Below are 27,324 nucleotides of genomic sequence, written 5' to 3'. Positions count from 1 at the left end.
ATTCTGCCAGCTAAACCTTCTTTTGATGATATTTAGGCAAAGGAAGAGACCAGCAGGATATCTGAAAACACGGGGAGAAAAATCCAGAGAGCTGGAACTCTTGTGTACCAGTGAGTCTTGTATACCATGGAGGCTAGTCTTAGGAACAAAAGAAGGACCGGAGCCTCAGCAGGGCTCAACCCACAGAATAATTAATTTATTGTTGCTCCCTGGAGGAATTCCAACTGCAGAAGACAACCTGATCATGGAGTCAGCATAAAAACTCTTAATCAAAATACAGTAAAGTGGTAAAACTAAAAACACATCAATATGAACTACCTTTTTTAAAAGTTCTTCAAATTTATCCAATGCATTTTCAGCCTTCACAAAAAATTTAATTTGCATTTTTTGTAATGTATATATTCATGAATATATAAAAGTCATATAATTACTTTTAAAAATGAAGTCATTTTCAACATATCACATAAAAATGAGTAAGAATTTAAAAAATTTCACTTGGCCAATGAATGTCATTTATGTCAATTTATATGTCAGATACTGAAATGAAAACAAACTATACATGTATTAAGTTTACAAAACAAAGAAAGTAAAATTTTAATATATTTGTTAATTTAATGCAAAGATGATTCAAGTAGCATTATTTGTCTTTAATCAATGTTTTTTCTTGACAAATATTTCTTATACCATATCCTTATTCAAGCTGATAGGCTCATATATCTTTAGCATAAATATTAATAGATGAATTTAAACTTATAGAAGATAGAGATTGGAAAGAATGATCTGAAATTGAAAGCAAGAATTTTCTGACAGAAATTCAAATGATTATAAATAGACATCATAAGTTATGAATATTAATGATTTGAAACATAATGAATTGTTACTTATCAATAGTACTATCACTTAAAATTTCATAAAATAACTAACTTTGTTCTGTGGTCCTGATTATTTTGTCTTAAAATGATCTCTTCACCTTTATTCCTGATTCTGAAAAAAAAAACCATTGATATCTTCCTTTTCTGGAAACAGTACCTAAATCCATCCAGTAGAGGACACACAAGAATATTTGAAGAAAAGCAGGAAAAAGACAATGATTATCTAAATGTCTTCAATGAAAATTTTGTAGACCTACTGTGATGGAGCATCAGTTATAAAATCATGCTGTAATCACTGTAACAGTAAAGAAGCAAAAGAGTTCTTTTTTTTTTTTTTAATTTAAAAAGAAATTTCTCAACTAATTTTCTATGGTGGTTCATCGATATGTGTGGTATATAGGGACTTTTGAATTTGACTCCCGATTTCCCTGCATCCATCAAATCCCATTTACGCTTTGTGCCTGTCCCAGGATTCAGTATACTGTTAGTCAGCGTATAATTTGATGTTAAAAACTTTAAATTACCTTATGAAAAGAATATGTAGACTTAGTAGTGCCCCTGTGTCAGGAAAGTGAGAGGAAGATGGTAAAGCCATCTGGGAAAGAATGGGACATACTCACTAGTTAATGATCATATTGAACTCTAGGCTTTTCTCTAGACCAAGTCAAAGGACGGGGATTTTGTTTTGTTTGGTTTTGTTTTGTTTTCCCTTTTTGTGATACTGAGGATCGAACCCAGTGCATCCCAGGCAATCACTCGATCAACTAAACTACTCCTGCAGGCCAGATTGGGATATCTGAACACAGCATGCAGATGGATTTTCAGTAAGTTCTTGAAGGATGGAGTTAATAGGATTTCCTTATTCAGGATTTTGCCAAACTTAGAAAGGTCTGTTCCCTCTTTCTTGATCTATTCCCTCTTTTTCTTCTTTACTGTCTTACCAATTTTTTGACAAGAAAACAAGCAACATTTTGTGACCATGAATACAACAGTTGCCACACAGGCCAGCAAGAACCCAATCACATCTAAAGAGTAGTACTGGAACCAGGTGAGGTCATGGGAGGCTGGCCTGAGGTGCTTGGCTCCTTTGTGGCGCATGACAAACTCAATCCAGAAGACTGCTCTGTCCAGAGGCTTTACAGGTTGATCATGGTGAATTCTTGATAACCTCATGGCATTCTCTTTATAACTAAAAGACAAATACATAAAGTTAGTTTGGATTTTTATTTTTTGCTGTGGTTAAGTTCTATGTTGTATGAATCAAAAGTTATACAATGTGTTATACAAGACAAAATTCATAGACATGTTGAGGGAAAGTTTATCTTGCATGAACTTAGCCAGTTTCCAAGGGTTTTAAGAGTCATAACAAGGTAGATGTGCTAGATTCTTAATAAAATGTGGCCTTTAGAAATAGAAATGTAGAACTGAAAGAAATGGAATATTTATTTGTGAATGGATAGTCTTTTTTTCAATGAAATAATTGATTTTATGTGAGCTATATTGTCCAGAACTGCTTAAGATCAAGATGTGAATGATCCAATATTATTGGGTAATATCATTTAAAACATCAATATGCATGGTCACTGACATCTAACTAGCTCATGTGACAAACTGGTCATAAACATTAATGACTCACTTTACAGTGTTGAGATCTTTGCAGTGTGGTAATTACTCCTTTGCACACATTTGCATATTTGAGATGAAAATGACAATGTCTTTATTGGCCCTATCAGGACCGAAGGAAAACACTAAGGTTATTTAAAAAGTAGCATATCCAAGTGCATTGAGTTCTTGAAGCTAATAAAAAAATCTCCCTAGAATTAGATCCCCTAATCAACAGGGCACTAAAATAGCAAGAGTCATTGTTAAAAAAAGCTCTAATCATTTCTCAAACACAACTGGGTAGAAGTCTACATATTTAAAAGGTAAGATGTCTTCATTTGAAGTTTCCTAATAGCCTAGTCAGAATTATTTGGTTTCACATTGGTTTGTGTCATGAGTAAAACTTCCAGACTGACTTTCACAGAGATGAGAACAGGTATGTGGTTTGTGAGGATATATACTGGTGATGGCAAACATTGTTAGGATCAGGGAAAGGGAGTGTACTCATCCTTCGCAAGTGACTATCATACACTAGATCCAGCAGCATGATATTATCACCATGCACTCTTTGTGTATAATGAAGAAGAGTCATGCTGCCATTCACCTGCATTGAAATATAGGTAAGGTCAAGATAATAGTTTCACATGGTAATTCGATTGCATTTTAGGTAAAGTATAGTTGCTATCAAAATCTTTCCCTGAAAATCAGATTTTTGTTAAGATTTTGACTTTTTATTGACAGAGAATATACATAAATTTTATAAATAAATGTATGTACATGAATGCAGATAAACTGTCATTTAATGAATAAGAGAATATTCAAGGATTGTGTTCATAAAAGTATTATTACATATTTTAATGTGCTGTTTTATGTTCATGATAAAATATTTTGAATAATTAAAAGTACTATCATTGACATATTACAATGTAATCATTTGTGTTTCTTGTCTTTTAGAATAAGACAATGGAATACCATAAATGCATATTTATTCCCTACACTACTCCATCATTGTGTTTTCAGATAATCTCAGAGGTAATATTAGGTTAAAGGTTAATGTGAATACATTTTAAATAGACAACTGTTAGTATTTACTTGGAATTTTCTATGAGTATTAATAATTCTGTTTTCTTGCATCAATAATTTAAAAATTAACAATAAAATTCAATGGACATTCTGAACATTAGAGTTAAAAATAATCACAAAATCTATCTACTTTCATGTGTAATAAAATGAACCAAATTGTCAGTAAGTAACAACCTAGTAAGAATGTAATTGATTAGATATGAAGATCAACATTTACAGGGAAAAAATGATCATACTAAGAATTATTGAAATTCCTAATCCCTTCCTATCTCATAAATTATGATGTCTTTAACATCCCAAAGATTATTAATCATTCAGAAATAACTATTACTAAGAGCAGTGTATAACAACACTGTTTAACACTGAGTATTAGCAATTATTTTTGAATGTTTAATATTTGGAACATTACTGCTTCTATTTTGTATTTAATAAATGGTTTATGATATTTAAATATTTTTATTTGTGAAATTAAACAGGTTATCCAGAAAAACAATGCAAGTGCTCCTATTATATGGTGCTTATTTTGCAAAACATTGGTAGATTTTTTGCAGTCAGGTTTTGTTGCTGTCATTCTTTTTGTTTTATTTTCTTCTCAGGAAATCATTTTACCAATTGGGAATGAAATAAAGGGTTTTACATTAGTCAAGCTATATTATTTGAAAATAAACCAAATACAAAATTATGAGATAGTGAAACTTTCCTGGGATTACCGATAACAATCAATGGCAGAGAAGTCTTTAAACTTAGCAGTACTCACGAAGGTTGATAAATGACTGTTCTCAAGGCACTGAGCAAATCCGCACTTGTCACTGTGTTGAAGTTCACCTCCACAGCTGCTCCTTTGGCCTTCATGTGAGCGATGTTATCAGGTTGATCAGCAAACATGGGGATTCCCACCATAGGGATCCCATGATAAATAGCTTCATAGATTCCATTAGTTCCACCATGAGTGACAAAAGCTTTGGTTTTAGGATGACCTAGTTTGGGAATAGAGTGAGAAGTGTGCATGGATATCAAGCTAACACATTAGCATAATTTTGGAGATGTAAGGGGCAAAAAGCTATAGTATATAAAGCACTGAAAATGTAACTTTTTTTTTTTTCTTTTTTGGAAAGTTCACCATGTAAAACAATGCTACCCTAAAAAACTGTGATCCCAGAAAGAGAATAAACTCCTTCTTTATTGTCTGGGAAGGCATTACTGAGGTGGTGTTATCAGAGCTGGAACTGAAGCTTGTAGTATGAAGAGAGTCTTAACAGAACTAGGGCATGAGTCTATGAAATTAATGGCCAATTGTTTAATTACAACTGCTTTAAAACTGGAAGACAAAAACTGCAATGTTTGATTATTAAATTTTTTTAACACAGAACAAAGGGTCACAAGAAATTTCTTAACTTTTTTGCTACCCAATTGTATAGCTTTTCTTCTTCCACAGGCTTACCAAGAAGGTCATTCTGAGGTAGCCAATCAAAAATCCGAGTATTGGCTCCTAGTGTGGCTGGCTTCTTTCCTTTGTATCTCCATAAGACCTGTGGAAGACAATGCTATAAGGTTGCAGGTACACACAGTGAGGCTGTGTTAAGACTGTAGACTTCTTTAAAATCACATTCCTCCATATTGTAGGTGCTAGCTGAGAGCAAGCCTAGAGAAAGTGTTTGCAACTTGTAAACATTGAGGTATATATTAGGATGCTCATGTGTATCTGTAAAGGCTTCTACTCAAAATCTGTTTAGAATAGTACACATATTTTGAGGCTTGTTACTTTAAATATTAGAAGTGATTCTTTAAATAAATAGAAAATAAATAGAACTAGTCTAATACATCAGAACATAGAGGTTAAAAACATTAAGAGAAACACAAATTCTGTATAAACTTATTTATTTCATTCTACCTGTGATGTTACACATGTAATTTTTTTTCAACAATATAATTAGCCTTAGGTTTTTAGTCTTTGTTGTTGTTGTTGTTGTCGTTGATAGTAGTTTATTCCCGGCTTTCCTTCTTCCCTCCCTCCCTCCTTTCATACTTCTGCCCTTTCATCTATCTTTCTGTCCTTTTCCCTTTCCTTCCTCCCCAGCAATCTTTCTAATTTCTTTAATTTTTTTGATGGGGGATTAGATAAGGATTTTCTTATATTTCACTTTTCAGGAAATATTTAAAATTAGGATATTAACCATGTTTATACATATTTGTCTTCCAGGGCATAAGGCAAACTTTAAGAGACAAGCATAGAAATAAAAACCAGAAAATATAACATGCCTAATTAGCATAGGTACCTTTGTACCGTCCTATGTGGTTTAAATAATATATAAATATAAAGAGTACCGAGATTACTCTTGATGAACAAGATTATACAGAGAATAGAATATAGACTTCTAATTATAAAAATCAAAGTTAATTGAATAACAAATTACAAATGCATATTGCTTGACAAGAATGTTACACTTTTCTTATTAACTGTAGAACATTGTGTTGGGAAAGAATAAGTAAATCTAATCTTCTACTTCTAAACCAAATATACTTTGATAGAGTCGTTTTAAAATTCAGGAATTTGGAATATATTTTTTAGCATGATTTTTCTCTACTCTGTGTATAATCTTTCTCTTTTCCTACACCATGGAGCTAACATACTTCAGAACTACTCATGAGTAGTTCAAGAGTAATTCATACAATCCAAAATGTTACAAATGACCTAATATATATACTCCTATTCTATTAAAAATCAATGATTACAAAGTGAGTTCCCACAGAAAAGCCAAGGTGCAGTAGGCAAGTCATAAAATGTACCTAAGTACAAGATTTTAATATTATATAAATGTTATCCTTAGTTATCCTTAGTGATTATGAGTTCCAACATCCATCTGGAAAGAGTACTATTAGGCATACTCTCTGTTCTATTAGTAAGAAGCTGTTGACCAGGGCTTCAGGTTATACCAACCTTCTGTGGAAGCTGGGCAAGGGCTGAGGCAATGAAATTGGCCTTTTCTTCTGTGAGGTTTTTGACCATTGACCCGAGAGAAAACACCACAATACCATCTTCACCTGAGCTCTGGACAAAGTCTTGCATTTCCTGCAGAAAAAATTCTTTCTATTAAAAAGTGCAGCATCATGAGGAAAACCATGTTTGCCTCTACTTCTAAGGAGAAAAAGTAAAAAGTAATGTCAGAGAAATTGTTAGACTGGTTCTGTCTTGTGATACATAACTACCTATCTATTTGAAAGGAAGTATGTCCCTGAAACTTATGGTTAAAATGTATCATAAGTGATTGCAAGTATAATATGAATCAATCACCAAAGAAACAAACGGGCAAGGATAGCAGCTCATCTCATGGCAAGTGGAACTGTTAATCTCAGGGTATCATTTTCCCAACCAACAGAGTTGCCTACAAACATGTAAAAATATTTCATGGAAGGAAGACCAAGAAAGGATTGAGACCTAGGCTTTTAAATTTTCAGTATGCCTGTTACACCCAACAATGTACCTTCCTATGAGACAAACTTTAAGGTAATTTTTCAGAAGAATCCACTTTCCTCATTAATAGGACTATGAAGAAATTTCTCAAAAATGTGATATATAGTAAAATATTTTGGAAGGAGATACCACAGTCATTGCCTGCTCTAATAATAATGACTTTTATAAAATGATACATTTAATTTGAGCCTTAGAGCAGAAGTAAAATACAAATTCCAATAAAAATAAACTTCCCTGAGTCACTACTTAGAGATTTGCAAATTAGCCATTGTAAAGTCCAGGACTGGAACCTTCTACATAATAATCTGAGTGAATGCCACCAGCTAAAGTTATGTTCTATATTATCTGTGCAAGTATTGTGGTCACTCTGGTATCACTCTATTTTCCATTTATGGCTAGTAAATTATCAGAGGAGGGACAATGTGTTGAGAATTAATGTATTGTGATTTCCAGCATGCTTAATGTCAGGAGAGTGTTTCTAAAGTCCGAATGATTTTTTTCTCCTAAACAGGTGTTCATCAATCAAAACAAAACACACACACACACACACACACACACAAACACACACATACACACTCTTGCTGATTTGTATTTTTGACTAACTTGGTTCATTACTTCTTTATTCTACGTATCTAGTAACTAGCATAATTCAATCATCACACATAAAAGCTATGATTGGTAGTCATACTCCTCAGAGTCTGTATCAATAGGTAATCTGAGTTTGGAATTAAATCACTATCCCTTCTTGTAAATCATGTCTAAGTTATTTTTGAGTAATTATACATGTGAAAGGGGAGAAAAAAGGGATAAATATTATGGTAGGGTATTATCTAGTGATCATGGGTATGTTATATCTCTCTCAGTATATTTATTCAGTTATTATTTCCTTAACTTCTGTGCTGACAGTACTCAGCAAAGTGTCTTTGCATCCATAATCTTGTCTGCTAAGTAAAGCAGATTCATAATCATGAAATGAAATTTTAAACTTAAGTATGCTATAATTATGTTAAACAGAATATAGGAACTCTCCTGGGCACTCCACTTGACCTGTAGCCTACTAAGGAGATTATTGTCACTGGCCTACAAACCAGATAAAAAATATTTTGTCTCCTCACTCACCTCTACTAATAATTAACAATTATGTTCTTACCAAGGAGATCTAATAATTTCTTTTGTTTCTTTTTTTTTTATTGTAAACAAATGGGATACATGTTGTTTCTCTGTCTGTACATGGCGTAAAGGCATACCATTTGTGTAATCATAAATTTACATAGGGTAATGTTGTTTGATTCATTCTGCCATTTTTTCCCTTCCCCCCCACCCCTCCCACCCCTCCCCTCCATCTATACAGTCCTTCCTTCCTCCATTCCTGCCACCCTCCCTAAACCAAACTCCAACCCCAACACTAACCCTTCCCACCCCCCATTATGTGTCATCATCCACTTATTAGCGATATCATTCTTCCTTTGGTTTTTTGAGATTGGCTTATCTCACTTAGCATGATATTCTCCAGTTTCATCCATTTGCCTGCAAATGCCATAATTTTATCATTCTTTATGGCTGAGTAATATTCCATTGTATATATATACCACATTTTCTTTATCCATTCATCAATTGAAGGACATCTAGGTTGGTTCCACAATCTGGCTATTGTGAACTGAGCAGCTATGAACATTGATGTGACTGTATCTCTGTAATATGCTGATTTTAAGTCCTTTGGGTATAGGCCAAGGAGTGGGATAGCTGGGTCAAATGGTGGTTCCATTCCAAGTTTTCTAAGGAATCTCCACACTGCTTTCCAGAGTGGCTGCACTAATTTGCAGCCCCACCAGCAATGTAAGAATGTACCTTTCTCCCCACATCCTCACCAACACCTGTTGTTGCTTGTATTCTTGATAATCGCCATTCTAATTGGGGTGAGATGGAATCTTAGGGTGGTTTTGATTTGCATTTCTCTTATTACTAGAGATGTTGAACATTTTTCCATATGTTTGTTGATTGCTTGTAGATCTTCTTCTGTGAAGTGTCTATTCATTTCTTTAGCCCATTTGTCAATTGGATTACTTGCATTCTTGGTGTAGAGTTTTTTGAGTTCTTTATAGATTCTGGAGATTAGCGCTCTATCTGAAGTATGATTGGCAAAGATTTTCTCCCACTCTGTAGGCTCTTTCTTCGCATTGCTGATAGTTTCTTTTGCTGAGAGAAAGCTTTTTAGTTTGAATCTATCCCAGTTATTAATTCTTGCTTTTATTTCTTGTGCTATGGGAGTCCTGTTGAGGAAGTCTGGTCCTAAGCCGACATGTTGAAGCTCTGGACCTACTTTTTCTTCTATAAGATGCAAGGTCTCTGGTCTGATTCCGAGATGCTTAATCCATTTTGAGTTTAGTTTCGTGCATGGTGAGAGATATGGGTTTAGTTTCATTCTGTTGCATATGGACTTCCAATTCTCCCAGCACCATTTGTTGAAGAGGCTATCTTTTCTCCATTGCATATTTTTGGCCCCTTTGTCTAGTATGAGAAAATTGTATTTATTTGGGTTTGTGTCCGTGTCCTCTATTCTGTACCATTGATCCACCTTTCTATTTTGGTACCAATATCATGCCGTTTTTGTTACTATTGCTTTGTAGTAGAGTTGAAAATCTGGTATTGCGATACCCCCTGCTTCACTCTTTCTGCCAAGGATTGCTTTAGCTATTCTGGGTTTTTTATTCTTCCAGATGAATTTCATAATTGCTTGCTCTATTTCTGTAAGGTACATCATTGGGATTTTAATTGGAATTGCATTGAATCTGTATAGCACTTTTGGTAGTATGGCCATTTTGACAATATTAATTCTGCCTATCCAAGAACATGGGAGATCTTTCCATCTTCTAAGGTTTTCTTGAATTTCTTTCTTTAGTGTTCTGTAGTTCTCATTGTAGAGGTCTTTCACCTCTTTTGTGAGATTGATTCCCAAATACTTTATTTTTTTTCGAAGCTATTGTGATTGGGGTAGTTTTCCTAATTTCTCTTTCTGAAGATTCATCGCTTATGTATAAAAATGCCTTAGATTTATGTGCATTGATCTTATATCCCGCTACTTTACTGAATTCACTTATGAGATCTAAATTTTTCTGGTGGAATTTCCTGGTTCCTCTAAGTATACAATCATATCATCAGCAAGTAGGGATAGTTTGAGTTCTTCTTTTCCTATTCGTATCCCTTTAATTTCTTTGGTCTGTCTAATTGCTCTGGCTAGAGTTTCAAGGACGATATTGAATAGAAGTGGTGAAAGAGGGCATCCCTGCCTTGTTCTAGTTTTTAGAGGGAATGCTTTCAGTTTTTCACCATTTAGAATGATATTAGCCATGGGTTTAGCATAGATGGCCTTTACAATGTTAAGGAATGTTCCCACTATCCCTATTTTTTCTAGTGTTTTGAGCATGAAGGGGTGCTGTATTTTATCAAATGCTTTTTCTGCATCTATCAAAATAATCATGTGATTCTTGACTTTAAGTCTATTGATATGGTGAATGACATTTATTGATTTCCTGATGTTGAACCAACCTTGCATCCCTGGGATGAAACCCATTTGATCATGGTGCACTATCTTTTTAATATGTTTTTGTATGCGATTTGCTAAAATTTTGTTGAGAATGTTTGCGTCGATGTTCATTAAGGATATTGGTCTGAAATTTTCTTTCCTTGATGTGTCTCTGTCTGGTTTAGGAATCAGGGTAATATGAGTTTGGGAGAGTTCCCTCCTCTTCTATTTTCTGGAATACTTTGAGAAGTATTGGAATGAGCTCTTCTTTAAAAGTTTTGTAGAACTCGGCTGAGAACCCATCTGGTCCTGGACTTTTCTTTGTTGGAAGGCTTTTGATGACTTCTTCTATTTCATTACTTGAAATTGGTCTATTTAAATTGTATATGTCCTCCTCGTTCAGTTTAGGCAATTCATATGTCTCTAGAAACCTGTTGATGTCTTCGAAATTTTCTATTTTGTTGGAGTATAGATTTTCAAAATAGCTTCTAATTATGTTTTGTATTTCAGTCGTGTCTGTTGTGATATTTCCTTGTTCATTCCGAATTTTAGTGATTTGGGGTTTCTCTCGTCTTCTCTTTGTTAGTGTGGCTAAAGGTTTATCAATTTTGTTTATTTTTTCGAAGAACCAACTTGGTGTGGGTCTGTTGTAATTTTGTGTATTTGGAGTCCTATAAGCCTTTTGGACTTGATTTTTCCATTTCATTCTTCAGATTTGGGAAATTTTCTGATATTATTTCTTCAAATAGATTGTTCATTCCTTTGGTTTGTTTCTCTAAGCCGTCCTCAATCCCAATAATTCTCAAATTTGGCCTTCTCATGATATCCCATAGTTCTTGGAGATTCTGTTCATGATTTCTCACCATCTTCTCTGTTTGTTCAACTTTGTTTTCGAGGTTAAATATTTTGTCTTCAATATCTGAAGTTCTGTCTTCCAGCTGTTCTATCCTATTGGTTATGCTTTCTATGGAGTTCTTAATTTGGTTTATTGTTTCCTTCATTTCAAGGATTTCTGTTTGGTTTTTTTTCAATATCTCTAACTCTTTATTGAAATGATCTTTTGCTTCCTGAATTTGCTCTGTTAACTGTCGATTGGTGTGATTGTTCAATGCCTGCATTTGCTCTTTCATCTCATCGTTTGCTTCCCTAATCATTTTAATTATGTACATTCTGAACTCCCTTTCTGTCATTTCTTCTGCCATGCTGTCGTTGGATTTTATTGATGTAACATCTATATTTGTTTGGGGCATTTTCTTCCCTTGTTTTCTCATATTGTTCAGGAATCAGTGGGTCATTAAGCTATTGCAGATTTCCTCTATCAACTTATAATGTCCCTGAAGATTGCTAGTATATCCCCTCTTATCCTTCAGTAGCCTGAAGTCTTGGAGGAGGTTGATAATGCAGAGCTCCATGAAGAAGCTGCCTCTCTAGGGGTGGTGACCCTCTGGTGGCGTATATTCCCTGCTAGTGGGCAGAGGTGCCTCCACTTGTTGACCAATGGTCATCCAATGGGGAACTAGACTGCGGGCTGAGGCAAGGCCTGTTTGTGCCTGTGTCTCTGGTTTTACCGTCCCTGTGGGAAAACCTCCCCCGGCCGGGAAGACTCACTCGGTGGGGACGTCTCGCTGGTCAGTTGCCCTCCTAGAGGTTCCCCTCAATCTACAACTACCACCTGGGCTGGGCTGTCTTCCTCTGCAACGATCCCAGGGGCCTGGACCTACGTCCTGGGCGTGGGAGCCTCACCCTTCTCAGGCGAGTCTCCTTAGGATGCCTCTCCCAGAGAATCTGCCCGCCGCCCTGGAAACTTCGCTCCGCCCCTAGGCGTGTCTCTGTGCGGCTCTCCAGCAAAAAGCCACCTAGCTCCTGGGACCCTGCTCTGCACCAATCGCCTGGCTATGCAGCCCCTCCTCTGAGGCACCACCTGGAGCCCTGTACAATAGCTCCAAGACCCAGAGACCCGCCACACACCTCCTCCTCCAGACAGCCGCCTAGTTTCTGACGCAGTAACTTGTCAGGGTACCGCGGACCTCAGCCCTACGATGCGGCCAAGATGGCGCCTGGCAATGTGCCAAGGAAGTGCTGAGAGCAAAACCAGGTACCTCCAGCAGACTAATTCTTTGTGCAGCAAGTGGCGTTATTTGAGGAAGTTAATGTGATTGGCCATGAGTCCTCGTGGACACTGCATGCTTGCTATATGCACACTATTATGCTCCATTACTGTCCATGCTTTCTCCTCGTGATCTATAAGCTGATTGGTTGTTGTATGTAATGTAAGGCCCTTGCAAGAGCGGCCGACGGGGCCAACCAGAAGTAGCAGATAGCAGAAAATAAAGAACTTGCTCCGATCCGGTGTCGTGTCTCTCTGCGGGCGGGGAGCGCGATAGATGGTGCCGAAACAAGCCGGGATCGAGTAAAGACATAAGGGTAAGTTCACATAAGTTCTCAAATCAAGACAAAATTAGTCCGAGAGTACAAAGGTGAGACGTCTCGACGATCGCAGAGCCGCGACAATTCATAACAAAAGGATCCCCGTGGGAGGGACGAGTGAAGTGGCCAAATACAGACTTATACAGTGGTACCAAACTGTGTATGTGTGTGCGTGCGTAAGCGTGTGTGTGCGCGTGCACGCGCTTGTCTTTTTGTTTGTGTGTTTAAACTAGCTTGTAGTGCTGTAATATTTAATCATGGGAACGGAACTGTCTAAGATTAGAATGCAGCAGCCTCTTAGAGAACTATTAAAAAATCACGGAACACCATTGAAGGCAAAGACGGCTCTGAAGTTTCTTGATACTGTAGAGAAAGTCTCTCCGTGGTTTTTAGACGAAGGGCTACTAAATCTTCCTCAGTGGGAGCAGCTAGGAGAGGATTTACGCGATGCGGAGAGACGAGAGCCATTGCCAATGGGAACACTGGCCATATGGTCGCTTATTAAATCTTGTTTGATGCAGCAAAGTAAATCAAAAAACCCTTTTAGGGATTTAAAGGGGACTTTAGAAGAAGGAAGTCAGATCTTAGAAGAAATTAAAGAGGAACGATCATGTTCTCAGAATTCAGAAAGAGAAAATTATACGGAAAGGGAGAGTTCCGAAGAGGAACTCACTGGGGAAGAACTTGAAGAAGCTATGGAAAAGTTAAGCGTGCAACTTGAGCGCCCCCTAGCGCCTAGACTGCTTAGTACACCTGTTGCCCCTAGTGCACCACCTATGGAGTTTAAGAAAAAGGAACACCACAGCAGACATCGAGGGTGGGCCTCCTTACAAAATGCTACATATCCAGTATTTGAGGATGCCCAAAATCAAAGGTTTCATCAGCTATTAGATTTTAAAATTGTTAAACAGCTGAAAGAAGCAGTGAGCACTTATGGGCCTCAATCGGCTTTTACAGTCTCACTGGTAGAGACCATGATGTCCTTAAATATGCTACCTTTGGATTGGACTAATCTAGCTAGAGCAACCTTGTCAGGGGGACAGTATCTTATGTGGAAAACAGCTTGGCAGGAAATTTCAATGGACACTGCAAGGCGCAATGCAACTTCAGGGAATCCGCAGGTAGACAGAGACATGTTGATGGGAACAGGGCCTTATGAGGGAGTCCAGGCACAGATTAATTATCATCCTGCAGTGTATGCTCAAATTGCTGTGGCTGCTATTAAAGCATGGAAAACCCTACAAGGGTCAGGAGACTTACAAGGACAGTTGTCAAAAGTTACCCAGGGAAGTAATGAGCCCTATGCAGACTTCGTTGATAGATTAATTCAAACAGCTTCTAGAATTTTTGGAGATGCTGATCAAGCAATGCCATTAATAAAACAGTTAGCCTATGAACAAGCCAATAAATGGTGCAAAGATGCCATCAGGCCATGGAGAAATAAAGACTTGTCTACTTATTTAAGAGTCTGCAAAGACATTAATGAGGCCTCTGGAAATAGTGCTGCATTTATTGCGGCACTCGACAGACAAACCTCTGTTCTTGCCACAGCATTAGCACAAAGAGGAGGGGGTAAAAAAGGGGGACCTCCTGGTTCCTGCTTCATATGTGGACAAATGGGACACTTGAGAGCATGTTGCCTTCCAGGAACAATGGCCAAGGAAAGGGGCCCGGGTTATGTCCTCGGTGTAAAAAAGGAAATCATTGGCTTAGTGAATGTCATTCCGTTAGGGACAAAGAAGGGAATCCTTTACCAACTAACCCCAAGCTACAAAAAAACGGGGTGAGGGGCCCGCCCCGGGGCCCACAACAAATATACGGGGTAATTCAACAAGTGCCACGACAGTGGTATCCTCCAACCGAAAAGGGAATAAAGCTCAGGAAAGAAGAGCCACCTCAGGAAGTGCAGGATTGGACATCTGTGCCACCTCCAGACTCGTATTAACCCCTGATATGGGTGTACAAATGATAGACACAGATTGGGAGGGAAATATTCCGGCAAATTCAGTAGGATTGCTTCTAGGCAGAAGTTCTTCTACCTTAAGAGGTCTTATAGTCCACCCAGGAGTAATTGATCCTGATTTTCAAGGACAAGTTAAGGCTATGGTTTCTTCACCCAAAGGAATCACAGTCATTTCTCCAGGAGATAGGATAGCACAAATGTTAATTTTACCTAGTCAGCATTCCTTGTGGCCTAGTAAGGAGACAGTAAGGGGAACTAACGGATTTGGGTCTACAGGAGGACCCTGGGCTAATTTTACTATGGACCTCCAAGATAGGCCCATAATGCAGTTAATAGTGGGACATAAACCTTTTATAGGATTACTGGACACAGGAGCTGATAAAAGTATAATAAGTGAGGCAGTTTGGCCCAAAGGTTGGCCTGTAGTTACAGCTAATCAAAATTTACAAGGTTTAGGTGTGGCTCAATCACCTAACCAGAGTGCTGCTTCGCTGTCCTGGAGGGATAATGAGGGCCATTCAGGGATTTTTCAACCATATATCTGTAAAATACCTATTTCCTTATGGGGGAGGGATGTCTTAACTCAAATGAATGCTAAATTAACAACAAATATTAATTCTAAACCTGTGACACATATGATGAAAAAGATGCAATATACAGAAAGTCAAGGGTTGGGTCGAGAACAACAGGGATCACTACAACCCTTGCCCTTACCTCCTCCAAAAAATGATTTCAGAGGGCTGGGTTTTATGTAGGGGCCACTGTTATTACACCAATTCCAATAGTTTGGAAAAATGATGAGCCACAATGGATTCAACAGTGGCCCCTTACTACAGTAAAGTTAGAAGCGGCTCATAAACTAGTACAAGAACAAGTACAGGCAAGACATTTACAACCTTCTACTTCTCCCTGGAATACTCCTATCTTTGTCATTAAGAAAAAGTCTGGAAAGTGGAGACTATTACATGATTTAAGGGCCATTAATGCACAGATGTTCCCTATGGGTCCTATACAACGGGGATTGCCTTTAGTTACAGCTTTACCTAAAAATTGGCCCACTGTCATTTTAGATTTAAAAGATTGTTTTTTCTCAATCCCATTACATAGAAGGGATTGTTGGCGGTTTGCTTTTACCTTACCTTCTCTCAATCATGCACAGCCTGACCAAAGATTTCAGTGGACCGTGCTGCCTCAAGGCATGACTAATAGAATATAGGAACTCTCCTGGGCACTCCACTTGACCTGTAGCCTACTAAGGAGATTATTGTCACTGGCCTACAAACCAGATAAAAAATATTTTGTCTCCTCACTCACCTCTATTAATAATTAACAATTATGTTCTTACCAAGGAGATCTAATAATTTCTTTTGCTTCTTAAAACTTACTTTTGTCCAATATTTCTGACATTCCAAATTTATTCATTGAAAACTTTGGAATTTGGCATACAATGTTATTTTTCACTCAAAAACTAAATATTGATCATGCTTATAGAAAGCAATGATAATATTTAAGAGTCTCTCTCTCTCTCTCTCTCTCAATAATGATAACATTTAAGAATCTCTCTCCCTCTCTCTCTCTCTTTCTCTCTCTCTCTCTCTCTCCCTCTCTCTCTCTCTCTCTCAATAATGATTGACTTTATTTTGACCACATGAGGAATGCTCACAGTCAGAAGGTGTACGTGCACCTCACCATGAAAATGGAAGGAAAAATGACCATGTATTTCACTTTCCTCCCCAGAGAACAACTCTAAAGGCCATGAGCAGGATTGGGGGACTCTCCTGCTCCTGGAAAGTGGATCTCATCTCTGATATGATTTCACATACACTGGCAGGGACATATTTTGTATTTAAAATTACTGCTGAGTCATTATGACATGAAATTTTCTCCTGTATCCATCTTCTCAAGCATAGTCTTTTCTCAATGCTTCTTCACAAAATCTTTCTTTAAAAGAATTCCATTAGGCCCCAAGCTGCCTCCCACATCTTCCAGGGTCAGGGCTGACGCCTCTTGGGGTAGGTGGCAGGAACACTTGGGGCAGCCACTGCTCAGGAACCAAGGTTCTGCTGTCTCTTGCCTGCTTGCTGAGGTGTCTGAGTGACCAAATGCTGCCACAGCCCAAGGACTGAATTGTAGGACCAAGAAAGAGGGAGAGATGGGGGTAACTATTTAGCTGGTTATTCCCAGTATCTCATGGAGTGAAGGATCAGGCCTGTGACTGTCTAGCAATATGTTGGCCTTCAGTTCAGAAGTGGGGGCCACAGGCTGAGGCTATCTTTGAATTTGTGATCCTCCTGACTCAGCCTCCTGAGCTGCTGGGATTACAGGTATTGCCCGGGAAGTCTTTCAGTTTTATTATTATTTCTGTATGTTGATGACTATCAATCTATTTTTAATGTTTTCTACCAACACTGAGACTATATACTACCCAAACAATTTTCAGAAATCACATGAAAACTCCTTTGGGAAAAAACTAAACTCATCATCAACTCCTTGGTGTTTTTTCACCAATTGTTGCCTCTGACAATAAAGGTTACCACTAGGCAATAACCCCTAGGATTAAAATATAAGAATGCTACCTTATTCCATGTTTTCCCTTAATACTTATTTCTTCTTATTCATCAAATCCTGTGCAATTCACAAGAAATTCTCATGAAGGTATATTTCTCTATCAACCCTTTTGGAAAATGTCACTGGTGATGACTTTACAAATTCACTGGGAAGACTGTATTGGTCTCCTTGGTGATTCCCATGGTTCTACTCCCTGTGTCTGCACTCAGTATCCACACTAAAGATACAGGTATTTTTAGTATACCACTGGAATTATTATTATTTTTTGGGGGGCTAAATTCTCAAGTAATTTCAAGAGACCTAATATAACCCAGAAAGACCACTACAATAAAGAAAATAAGCCAGCAGTGACAGAAGAAAGATATTCAACAACATATCTGTGCTCTTGGAACTGTGAACTTTAAAGGAAAATGGGACAATTTTCATTATAATAGACCTACCTTAGGTAAAGGTTTGGCAGGTTTGCAGTGTAATCCTCCAACAAATTCAAAATTAGGTAAGTATGGACGAGGAAATTCAAAATCCCAATATGTCCGGATTAGCCAAATTTCAGCTTTGCCCATAGTCTCACATAATGTAGTAGGTCTTCCTGGAGAAAATGAAGATTTTGGTGGAGAAAATTAATACATACATTTGCTATGAAAAAAAAAATGCACCACAGATTACTTTATAAGCTATTAAGGAAAAGGATTAAGACCACTAGAATACTTACAATGATTATATGTTAAAAAGAAGAAAGGAACCAAGGAAAAGAGGAAGAAAGGAACGAGAGGATAATGGAGAGAGAAAAGAATTAAGGGAGAATGTAGAAAAAAAAGAAAGGATTGGGGGCACTGTAGGAGAAATGATATATAAGTATAAATTCATAACTGTAAAAGAAACAAAAATTTAACTACAACCATTGAGAATTTTAGTACTAATTTTTTCTCTCTAAAATGCAGAAAATAGATTAACTCCATCACATAAGCCTCATTCAAATCACCTCTCAACAATTTCCCAGTTTTTATCCATGAATACATCTCTGTCTTAAAGTTTCTATATTCTCAAAAATATCATTGAAGAACCCATACCTAATTCAATACATCTTTTTTCCATGATTCAAATTCTATTACTCAAATTGATTTGTCATTATGTTTTAGTAAAAAAATTCTGATTAATTCACACCCAATTCAACCCCCTTACATGTGAGATACACATATAAATGACATTAACATTAATACCACATATTATTTTAGTGTTAACTAATATGATGGTTTTTGAAAGCGACAATTTCTAAGTATTAACTTTGAGTTTTGTGAAAAAGGATGAGTATTTTTAAATAAAATCAACCTCTCCTACACACAAGAAAATGTGCTTTGCAACTGAGAAAATAAAAACTCAAATGAAAATATTTTTTTACTTGGAAATCGAATATAATTTGTAACTATATGAGCCTGGAATAAAAAGTCTCTTTGAATAGTCATTTCTTAGTAGTGCTTGAATATATATGTGAAGTCACATAGCCAATGTCTTCATGTAGTCATAAAGAAAGATGGCCCAAGATTCTCAGCTTGAAATATCCAGAGATTGAAAGAGAACTTTCCCCCACATCTTCCACATCAGAGTTTCTATGCCCTAAAAGTGTCTTATTTTGTGCTAAGGATATAGCTCAGTGGTAGAGCCTAGCTGTACAAGGGACTGGGTTTGATCCCTAGCACTTCAAATATTGGGCACTTTACTTCATGTTTGCTTTATCCTGGCTTGATCACTAATTCCCTAAGTGAAGTATATGTTCATAAATTCCAGACCAAATTTTTAGGAAGACCTAATGGATTCAGTAAAATTGTATTCTTAAAGCAGTGATTCACAATGACACACATAAAGTCAAAGAAAAATGAAAATAAATTTGAACAAAGGTATACAAAATTGACAAACAATTTCATAAGACATTTTAAAAGTTATACTGAAGAATTATGAATGAAATTAGAGAATTAAAATATACCATTAATTCTTTTCTGGTAATTACATTATTTATATAAATAGTCACATTGGTAAACATTGGACAATTACATAAGTAATATAAAATTCATAAATTATCATGTATGAACTGCCAAGTGAATATTGTATTGATTGCATCTATTATTTTAAAACCATATGTGAGTCTAAAGAGATAGCTTTTAGTTCAAAGAACTCCTGGAGGTAACTTCAATTTATTGCTACATACCTTACTGTAATTGATATAGACAAGAGAAAAATTTTGTAAGTGGCAGTTATCAATTTCTGAGGTGATACGTGAGCTAGACTGACTTGTAGAGTTGACTTCTAGGCTATCTAGATATTAGCTTATTTCCAATGGCATGTGAGAAAATTCATATGCACAATGTTTAGAGCACTTTTTTTAAAGAGTAAAAAGTATATTCTTTATTTCACCTTCATTTTCCTTCAGGCCAGTCTACAAATAACTCATTCCAATTATTTGAGCAAGAGCAATAACACAAAGTATGTAAAATAATAAGATAATTAGTTCTGGATACCTGGATGACTTAGTGACTAGAATTTACTTTCCTCATGTAGATAGTTACATGAGAGAGAAATAATTTCTGTGCATTTATGGTGTTTTTGTTGTATATGTTTTTACTGCACCTCACACTGTAGAGTCAATTGTTTCCTGATAGGTGACATATCATTGTAGCACAAACCAGAATATTAACAATGGATGATATGATGCTGTCAAATCCTACAAACATTTTGAAAAGAGAAATGATAGGATCTTCAGTCAGATTATTTAGATACGGTGAGAAAAACAGTTGCATGTAGAGTGATTCCAGTTATCTTTCACCTGAGTCACTAGAGGAACTGAGATTAATTGAATAAAATGGGGAAACTTTCAAAATATTTTGGTGTCAGGTAATTTTTGAAATACAACTAAACATCCAAATGGTGATAGACATTTGGAGATAGAGGTGAGCATTACAAGGGACAGTCTACCCCAAAATTTGCATTTTGGGGTCATTGGCATACAAATGATAACTAAAACCAAATAGTTTTATGAGATAATCAAAGAACTGAGTATACAGAGAACATATAAAATGAAAACACTGATTCACTTCTAACTCAAGACACATATATACTTATGAGTACTTTTTTTTTTTTTTTTTTCTTGTGGTGCTGGGGATAGAACCCAGTGTCTTCTGCATGCAAGGCAGGCACTCTACCAAATGAACTGTATTCCCAGAGGATAAGAGGCACATATGCTTATAATGAGGTATGTGCTGAGCACATTCTAAAGACAGACTGAAATGTTTGACAGCACCACAAATATAAGGAAAACATGAAAAATAAAACATAAGTGGTAATAGAAAAAATAGAAAAAGCAAAAAATACAAAACATAAAGCAGTTTTAAAAATAAAATATGCCAATTAACTCAGAGAAAAAAGGTATACAATGTATGGAAATGTATACAAAGTCTCAGGTAAAAGACATGGAATTTATATTAGATTTTTAATTCAGTTATATATCAATTATATACTAAAGAAATAGAAACAATAAAGAATAGAATTCATAAAGCAGTTGTAAAAATAAAATATGCCAGTTAACGCATTGAATAAAATGTATGAAGAGTCTCAGGTTAAAGATATGGAATTTACATTAGATTTTTAATTCAATTATATACTGATTATCAGAAACACATCAAAATATTAGCATAATAAATAACTTCCAAGTAAGGACAGCAAATGAATTATTATTTTGATATAGCCACATATGCATTATTTCACAGTTATATATGCAGTACACTTTCTGTCAACTCAATTTTATAGAATTTATATACTTTAATGTTTTAGATGGAGAATTTTTGACCAAAATATAATTAGATCTTTTTAACCTAGTGTTTTCTATAACTGGAAACTTTTGTCTATGTGAATTTATTTTATTTCTACAATTATTTCATGGATTTTCTTTCTTTTGTATCCCCCCCACTTTATTGTATTTTTATAACTGGGTGACTTTAAATTTAGTAATCTTCCATTTTTCCATGAAATGAACTCCCTAAGGAAAATATAATGGAATTTTGGGTAAAATTTAGAATTCCACCATAATTGAGAAAGAATATTACAGATTGTTCAGAAACTGACAATATCACTAGAAAGTCAGAAATGGAGCCATCAGACTCACCCAACTGAATCTGTGAGCCCATTTGCTATAAGGACTACTCTGACAAAATAAAACCATTAAAAAGTAATTAGGCACTGTTTTACACCACAGGGCTTAAAAGTTTTGTTACAAAAGCTTACTCTCCCATCAACTAAGTCATAGACAGCTTTACACTTAGAAATTTAGAACCACTTTTCAAAAAGTCTTTGTCAATGATGAAATCAGAAACTATTCAGAAAAAAATCTTAAAATCATATAGATTAAAATAAATGGAAAACAGCAAACATGAGACCTGAACTATACTTGTAGCATTTATTATAATTAATAAAAAAAATTGTTTGTAACTTAAGAAGTTTGAGAAATAGTAGAGTTAAAAAAAGAATGAGCAAATAATTGATGTATTTGTGAAAAAGGACATTATTATTAATAGAAAAAACATTAAAATCATACTCAAAATCAACCCTACTTAAAATTTAGATGACATAACCCTGTGATCATTAGTTAACTGAATACTGTAATATTTTAATGGAAGATAAGGAAAAGTTAGACTTGTTCTAGGAATGAATTGATAGTTTAAGTGTTTAAAAATGTTATCCGCTTTATTCAAGGAAAGAGCAAAACCTTATGACACAAACATTTCAAGAAATAAAAATAATATTCATAAGGTTGAAAGTTATTATTAAATTAGGAATAGAAAAGAACGCTCTTACAGTATCAGGAACAAAATTTTTAAAAATCTTCATTAAATGTAGCCTCTGAGTTGAAATATTGTAAGCATTCTAATCGGGATGAGAAAAAGTCAATGGTATATATAAGGACATATCAATCCAACAATGTTCCACACTACTGCACTTAAATAAGAAAACAATTATGTGAACAAATAAGATCTAGGTGATTATCTACCTAATGATGCTGTTGTGCCCAAAGGCTCGAGACCCCACAAGGACCACCAGAGACCATGATCAATGCAAGTAGCAAAGAGTCATTTATTAGCAAGTTCGAACCTGGTCCTCTGCGTCCTTAACCAGTGACGCTAAGAGAGGTCCCGAGCCCTTGTTAGCAGGGTTTTTATAATGAAAGGCAAGCAGTTTTACAGTGTTCTTTTAATTGGTTAACATTTGAACAGCTAAACATTAGTCCTCCTCTGGTTGGGTCCGGCCAATCTATTTGATTCTCATTGGGTCCTGCCAGAACTGAACGGTCCTAGTGGAAGAAGGGAGGAGGGAAGGGGTGAACTATGCAGGAGATGAGTCGGGGCTAAGCCCCGCTCCCGTCCTTGACGGATAAGGTCTCCAGGCAACCGCACATTCCTCGGACAAATATCTCTTAACAACCTTGGTAAGCACAGGCCCAGCAGTCCTGTTTGTCCTTGAGACAGTTAGCAGCACAGATACCACCCTGCTCTCAATATTCCCCCCTTTCCAAGAACATTTAGAGAGCCAATCTTGGGTCTCTATTGTTCTAATTCTTGCTGCTTAATGGGCTGATATTGGGCTTTTAGCACCATTAGCTGTACTGTATTTATTCTATCTTTAACAAAAGCAATTAACTTATTGATTATACAAGGTCCTATAGTTAAAGCTAGTAACAACAATATTAGGGGTCCCACTGTAGCGGACACCAGAGTAGTTAACCAAGGGGAAAAATTGAACCAGGATTCAAACCAGTTCTGACTAGCTTGTATAATAGTTATCTTGAATTTTGGCTGAGTTCTACATTATATACCCTGTTTGAGATCACAGTAATCTTTACAACAAACATTAAACTTTTGAGCACAACTTTAAATGAGTTAAAGTCTGGCTTACTTTGGAGTCATTCTAACATGTAGCAGGGTGAGGCAGAGCCTTATCTCAGGTAAGGCAGGGCTCTTCACAAGTCTTAAGTAAAATGTTCTAATCCTAAAACTAATTTTTGCCCCTTTTGCCATGACCAGCATGACCAAATTTTCAAGTTCCGTGAGAGTCAAAGGAGTATTAGAGAATGAAGGTTTATAAACACAGATTTTGAAGATTAAGCTGAGATCAGATGGAGCTCTGTTCTCTGATGGAAATGCAGATCTAAAGAGTTATGTTAGCAACATTTATACATGTCTTATTATTAGGTTAAAGACTATGTAAGCATTATTCTTTGTTTTCAGGAGAGTTACAGAGACTAGACCATCTACATAACTTTTTCCCACAACTGCAAAGTACAATGTTAGGAACTCCGTGTAGCTCTCAAAGAAGTCCACTGTCCAAAGTTACTGTAAGGTGGGCAGGAACTAGAGAAGGGAACTGATGAAACACTGGTTATCTAGCAAAACAATTTCTTTCTGCCCAAGAGCTGTGTGCCTGAGATCAATGTAAGAGCTGATAGGACTCCTGTACAGAGCCTCCCCAGGGAGGCTACTGCCACAGCAGTTAGGCATCTTGCGCTCCTACACAGGAACACTCCCAGGCACCAGGCATGCTACAGTCATGAAGTCAGGGACCCCAATCTCAGTCATTGTTGTCCCATTTTTGCTATAGTGCATTATACTCTTTCTTAAATGTCATTTTAAGAAGTTTACATATATTGATTTCTGAGTCCATATGAACATTAGATAACACAGTCTAACATTATATCCAGAACAGGAATCAATCAAAGAAAGGCTGAGAGAGCTTTTAACTTTTCTTTTGTGTAGCAAAATGCTTTCACCTTCTACAATATGAACCTTTAAACAAATCAGGCTGTCACTAACTCTTAGATATACATTTACATTTAAATTTTTATCTCAGTGAAATAAGTAACCAATTTTACATATACCTTACTGATAATATGTCCCATAATAGAAAATTAAATGATAGAAATAAATCCCCAATAAAATGTATTCTTTAAGTTTAATATTACCAGTACAGACAAGTTTATTCTGGAGAATAGCAGCTTGACAAATTTCCTGCTTTAAAAACTTGTATACCTGGAAAATATGAATACATTTAATATACAAGGAGTGACCATTTTACAATTACCTTGACACTTTAATCTTACTAAATTCAGTTTTTAAAGAAAAATTTAGACTCTGTAACATAGTACAATACTCTTAACAGTTGTTTAACCATAATTGTATAAAACCCAATATTTAAGACTAATTGTTTTAAAGAATAAAACTTAATAGACACAAAGTTAAGAGTAAATTAGTGTTTCTAAGAAATCCTTGTTATTTTACCATGTCATTTTACCATATAGATTAAACTTTGGCTTATAGCGGAACATTAGTATTTCACCTTAGGAAAAACCTTAAATAGCTTTAGTTGTCTCACATACATACAACCAACTTAGTTACACACAGACTTGTTGAAACTTGCCCTTTACTTACAGACTTTCTTAGCACTTACTTAGACCCTCATGTATTCCATCACACAGGCACTTTCTTACCCAGAAACATTTTCTTTTCCTTTTTATTAAATATATTTCCAAACCCAGAACCTTTTATTTTTCTCTTTCCTATCTATTGACCCCTTTTTGTCCACATTCTGAAACTACTCTTATGAAATTTTTGAATTTAGACAAATTACTCTGATTTAACAAGATAAAATATTTTGTGGTTTATAGTACTCTAACTGAAACACAGTGAAAGGGGAGATGCTAGCTCTAAATCCAAATCTAAGAGCTCCTTGGAGCTTTGCAGAACTGGAGGGGGACCAGGGGGAAGTGGTAAGGGAGCAGATGGAATGCTCACCCTCCGAGTTGAGGTTTTATCTGTTAGAACATAACTCTTAATAACCTTGTTTTTAGTAATGACACAAAGCAATTTTAAACCCTTTTTAATTTACCAACCTATGAAAACACCAATAATGTTTAAGTATGTTACCCCATGTAATTTAAGGAGTTAAAAGTACTTGATGTTATTTAACAATGAGCATTTTAACTTTGCAAATTAATCAGATGTCACCAACAAACACATTTGAGTAATCCCATACATGTTAACTCTAATTCACTTATTCTGTAAAAACCAAGATATTAGACAAGTGTCCTGAACAGTATTTGCTGTCTTTTTCCTGTTGAAGAAAAGTCCTAGAAACAGTGGATATTAGACATTGTTTAACATCAACATTCCATTAGTTTGACCACCTAGAGACTTGCGAGTTATTGCTAAAGACATTTTACTTTTATTCGTTTACCCAATTTAAATTGAACCCTTTTAAATCACATGAATAAAAGTATTTGGATCCATTTTTAAATTTTAATTTTAGGAGCGCTCAGTTTTGATACAGACAAAACATGACATTAGCACAACATACAAATAATACAAAATCAAAGGCCTTGTAACTTTTTGGTGAATCTCCATTGCAATGTAACAGATGTTCAAAAACTCTAGTTGAATAAAAATAGAACTGATCAAAAAAAAATCATTAACCTAGGTATGCAGGATCAAAATTATGAGCTCAAAAATACAGCATTAGAGAAAAAACAAAACAAAACAAGAATCCTAGAGAATGAGTTAGTTCTGTGTAGCAGCCCAGAAGTTTAAAACGGACACCTTTTTTTTCTTTTTTTCTTATCTTCAGGTTACCCCCCTTTCCCGTTGAGACTGCTGCAGCCTACATTCCAATGCAGGCTTCAGCAAGGCCAGGCAGGGGGGAGGGAGGATCACCCAGGACTTTTTAACCCTTTTTCTTCCTGGTTGAGAAATCAGGTTAGGTTTGAATGCAGAAAATCACAAAACATTATTTTTAACTACTTTTGAGGAATGGAGCTGCTGAGCTCTCTGCCTAGGGGGATTGGAGTAAACAAATCTCTCAGGAACAAGGAGAAGGACTATAAAGTACCCTGCAATGAGTATCCCTAAGCCTAAGATCGAATTAACACAATGAAGAATTTAATAGAAGGCAAGAGTAAAGACCATATAGTACAATACACAAACAGACAGACACGTAGCACGCTAAATCAAAAATTGGCTAGCTGGTACTTTGTCAACAAAAACAAACAATTTCCAATTGTGTCAAAGAGTTGTCCAGACGCAACACAATGCCCAAATGGGACAAAGAGTTAACCAGATGTGACAAGTCGCCCGAATGCAGCACAGAAGCAGCCCAGATGCAGCCCAAAAGCTGCCCAGATGTGACAGTCACCCAAATGCGACAGAGTCGCCCGAATGCAGCACAAAAGCAACCCAGATGTGAGAGTCCCCAGATGCGACAAGGTCCCCCAACAGGTCGAGGGGACATCTCCTGAGACCCTGCTGGGGTCCTATAGCGCGTCCGCCAGGACTATGCCAGCCCAGAACCAGAACCTGCAGGCAATCCAGACCAGAAAACACACGGCAATGCCTTACTCACCAGCCGAAGGTGTCACTTATGACTCTATGATCAGGTGTCTGGGTGGGCTTGGGGCATCCCGGAAGAGCCCTCATATGTTGTGCCCAAAGGACCCCACAAGGACCACCAGAGACCACGATCAATGCAAGCAGCAAAGAGTCATTTATTAGCAAGTTCGAACCTGGTCCTCTGCGTCCTTAACCAGTGACGCTAAGAGAGGCCCCGAGCCCTCGTTAGCAGGGTTTTTATAATGAAAGGCAAGCAGTTTTACAGTGTTCTTTTAATTGGTTAACATTTGAACAGCTAAACATTAGTCCTCCTCTGGTTGGGTCCGGCCAATCTATTTGATTCTCATTGGGTCCTGCCAGAACTGAACGGTCCTAGTGGAAGAAGGGAGGAGGGAAGG

The 27,324-nt window shown here is 36.4% G+C and overlaps 1 protein-coding gene across 1 annotated transcript in view; it reads right to left on the bottom strand.

Moving 5' to 3' along the window:
• Nucleotides 1-1,125: 1,125 nt before the first annotated feature.
• Nucleotides 1,126-27,324, bottom strand: part of LOC124994473 (UDP-glucuronosyltransferase 2A3-like) — a 34,268-nt gene continuing 8,069 nt past the window's right edge. The window contains exons 2-6 of the mRNA XM_047566423.1: nt 17,951-18,099; nt 6,496-6,627; nt 4,999-5,086; nt 4,315-4,534; nt 1,126-2,061 (exon numbers count right to left, since the gene is read on the bottom strand). Of these exons, the coding sequence (XP_047422379.1) occupies nt 1,782-2,061; nt 4,315-4,534; nt 4,999-5,086; nt 6,496-6,627; nt 17,951-18,099 (869 nt within the window). The 3' untranslated portion in view covers nt 1,126-1,781. The remainder of the gene's footprint in view (nt 2,062-4,314; nt 4,535-4,998; nt 5,087-6,495; nt 6,628-17,950; nt 18,100-27,324) is intronic.

Source organism: Sciurus carolinensis, chromosome 10 (assembly GCF_902686445.1).
Source record: "Sciurus carolinensis chromosome 10, mSciCar1.2, whole genome shotgun sequence".
In the NCBI taxonomy this organism is placed as follows: Eukaryota; Metazoa; Chordata; class Mammalia; order Rodentia; family Sciuridae; genus Sciurus; species Sciurus carolinensis.
Note: the sequence above shows the minus strand (reverse complement) of the source record. Positions and strands in the feature narration are given on the sequence as shown.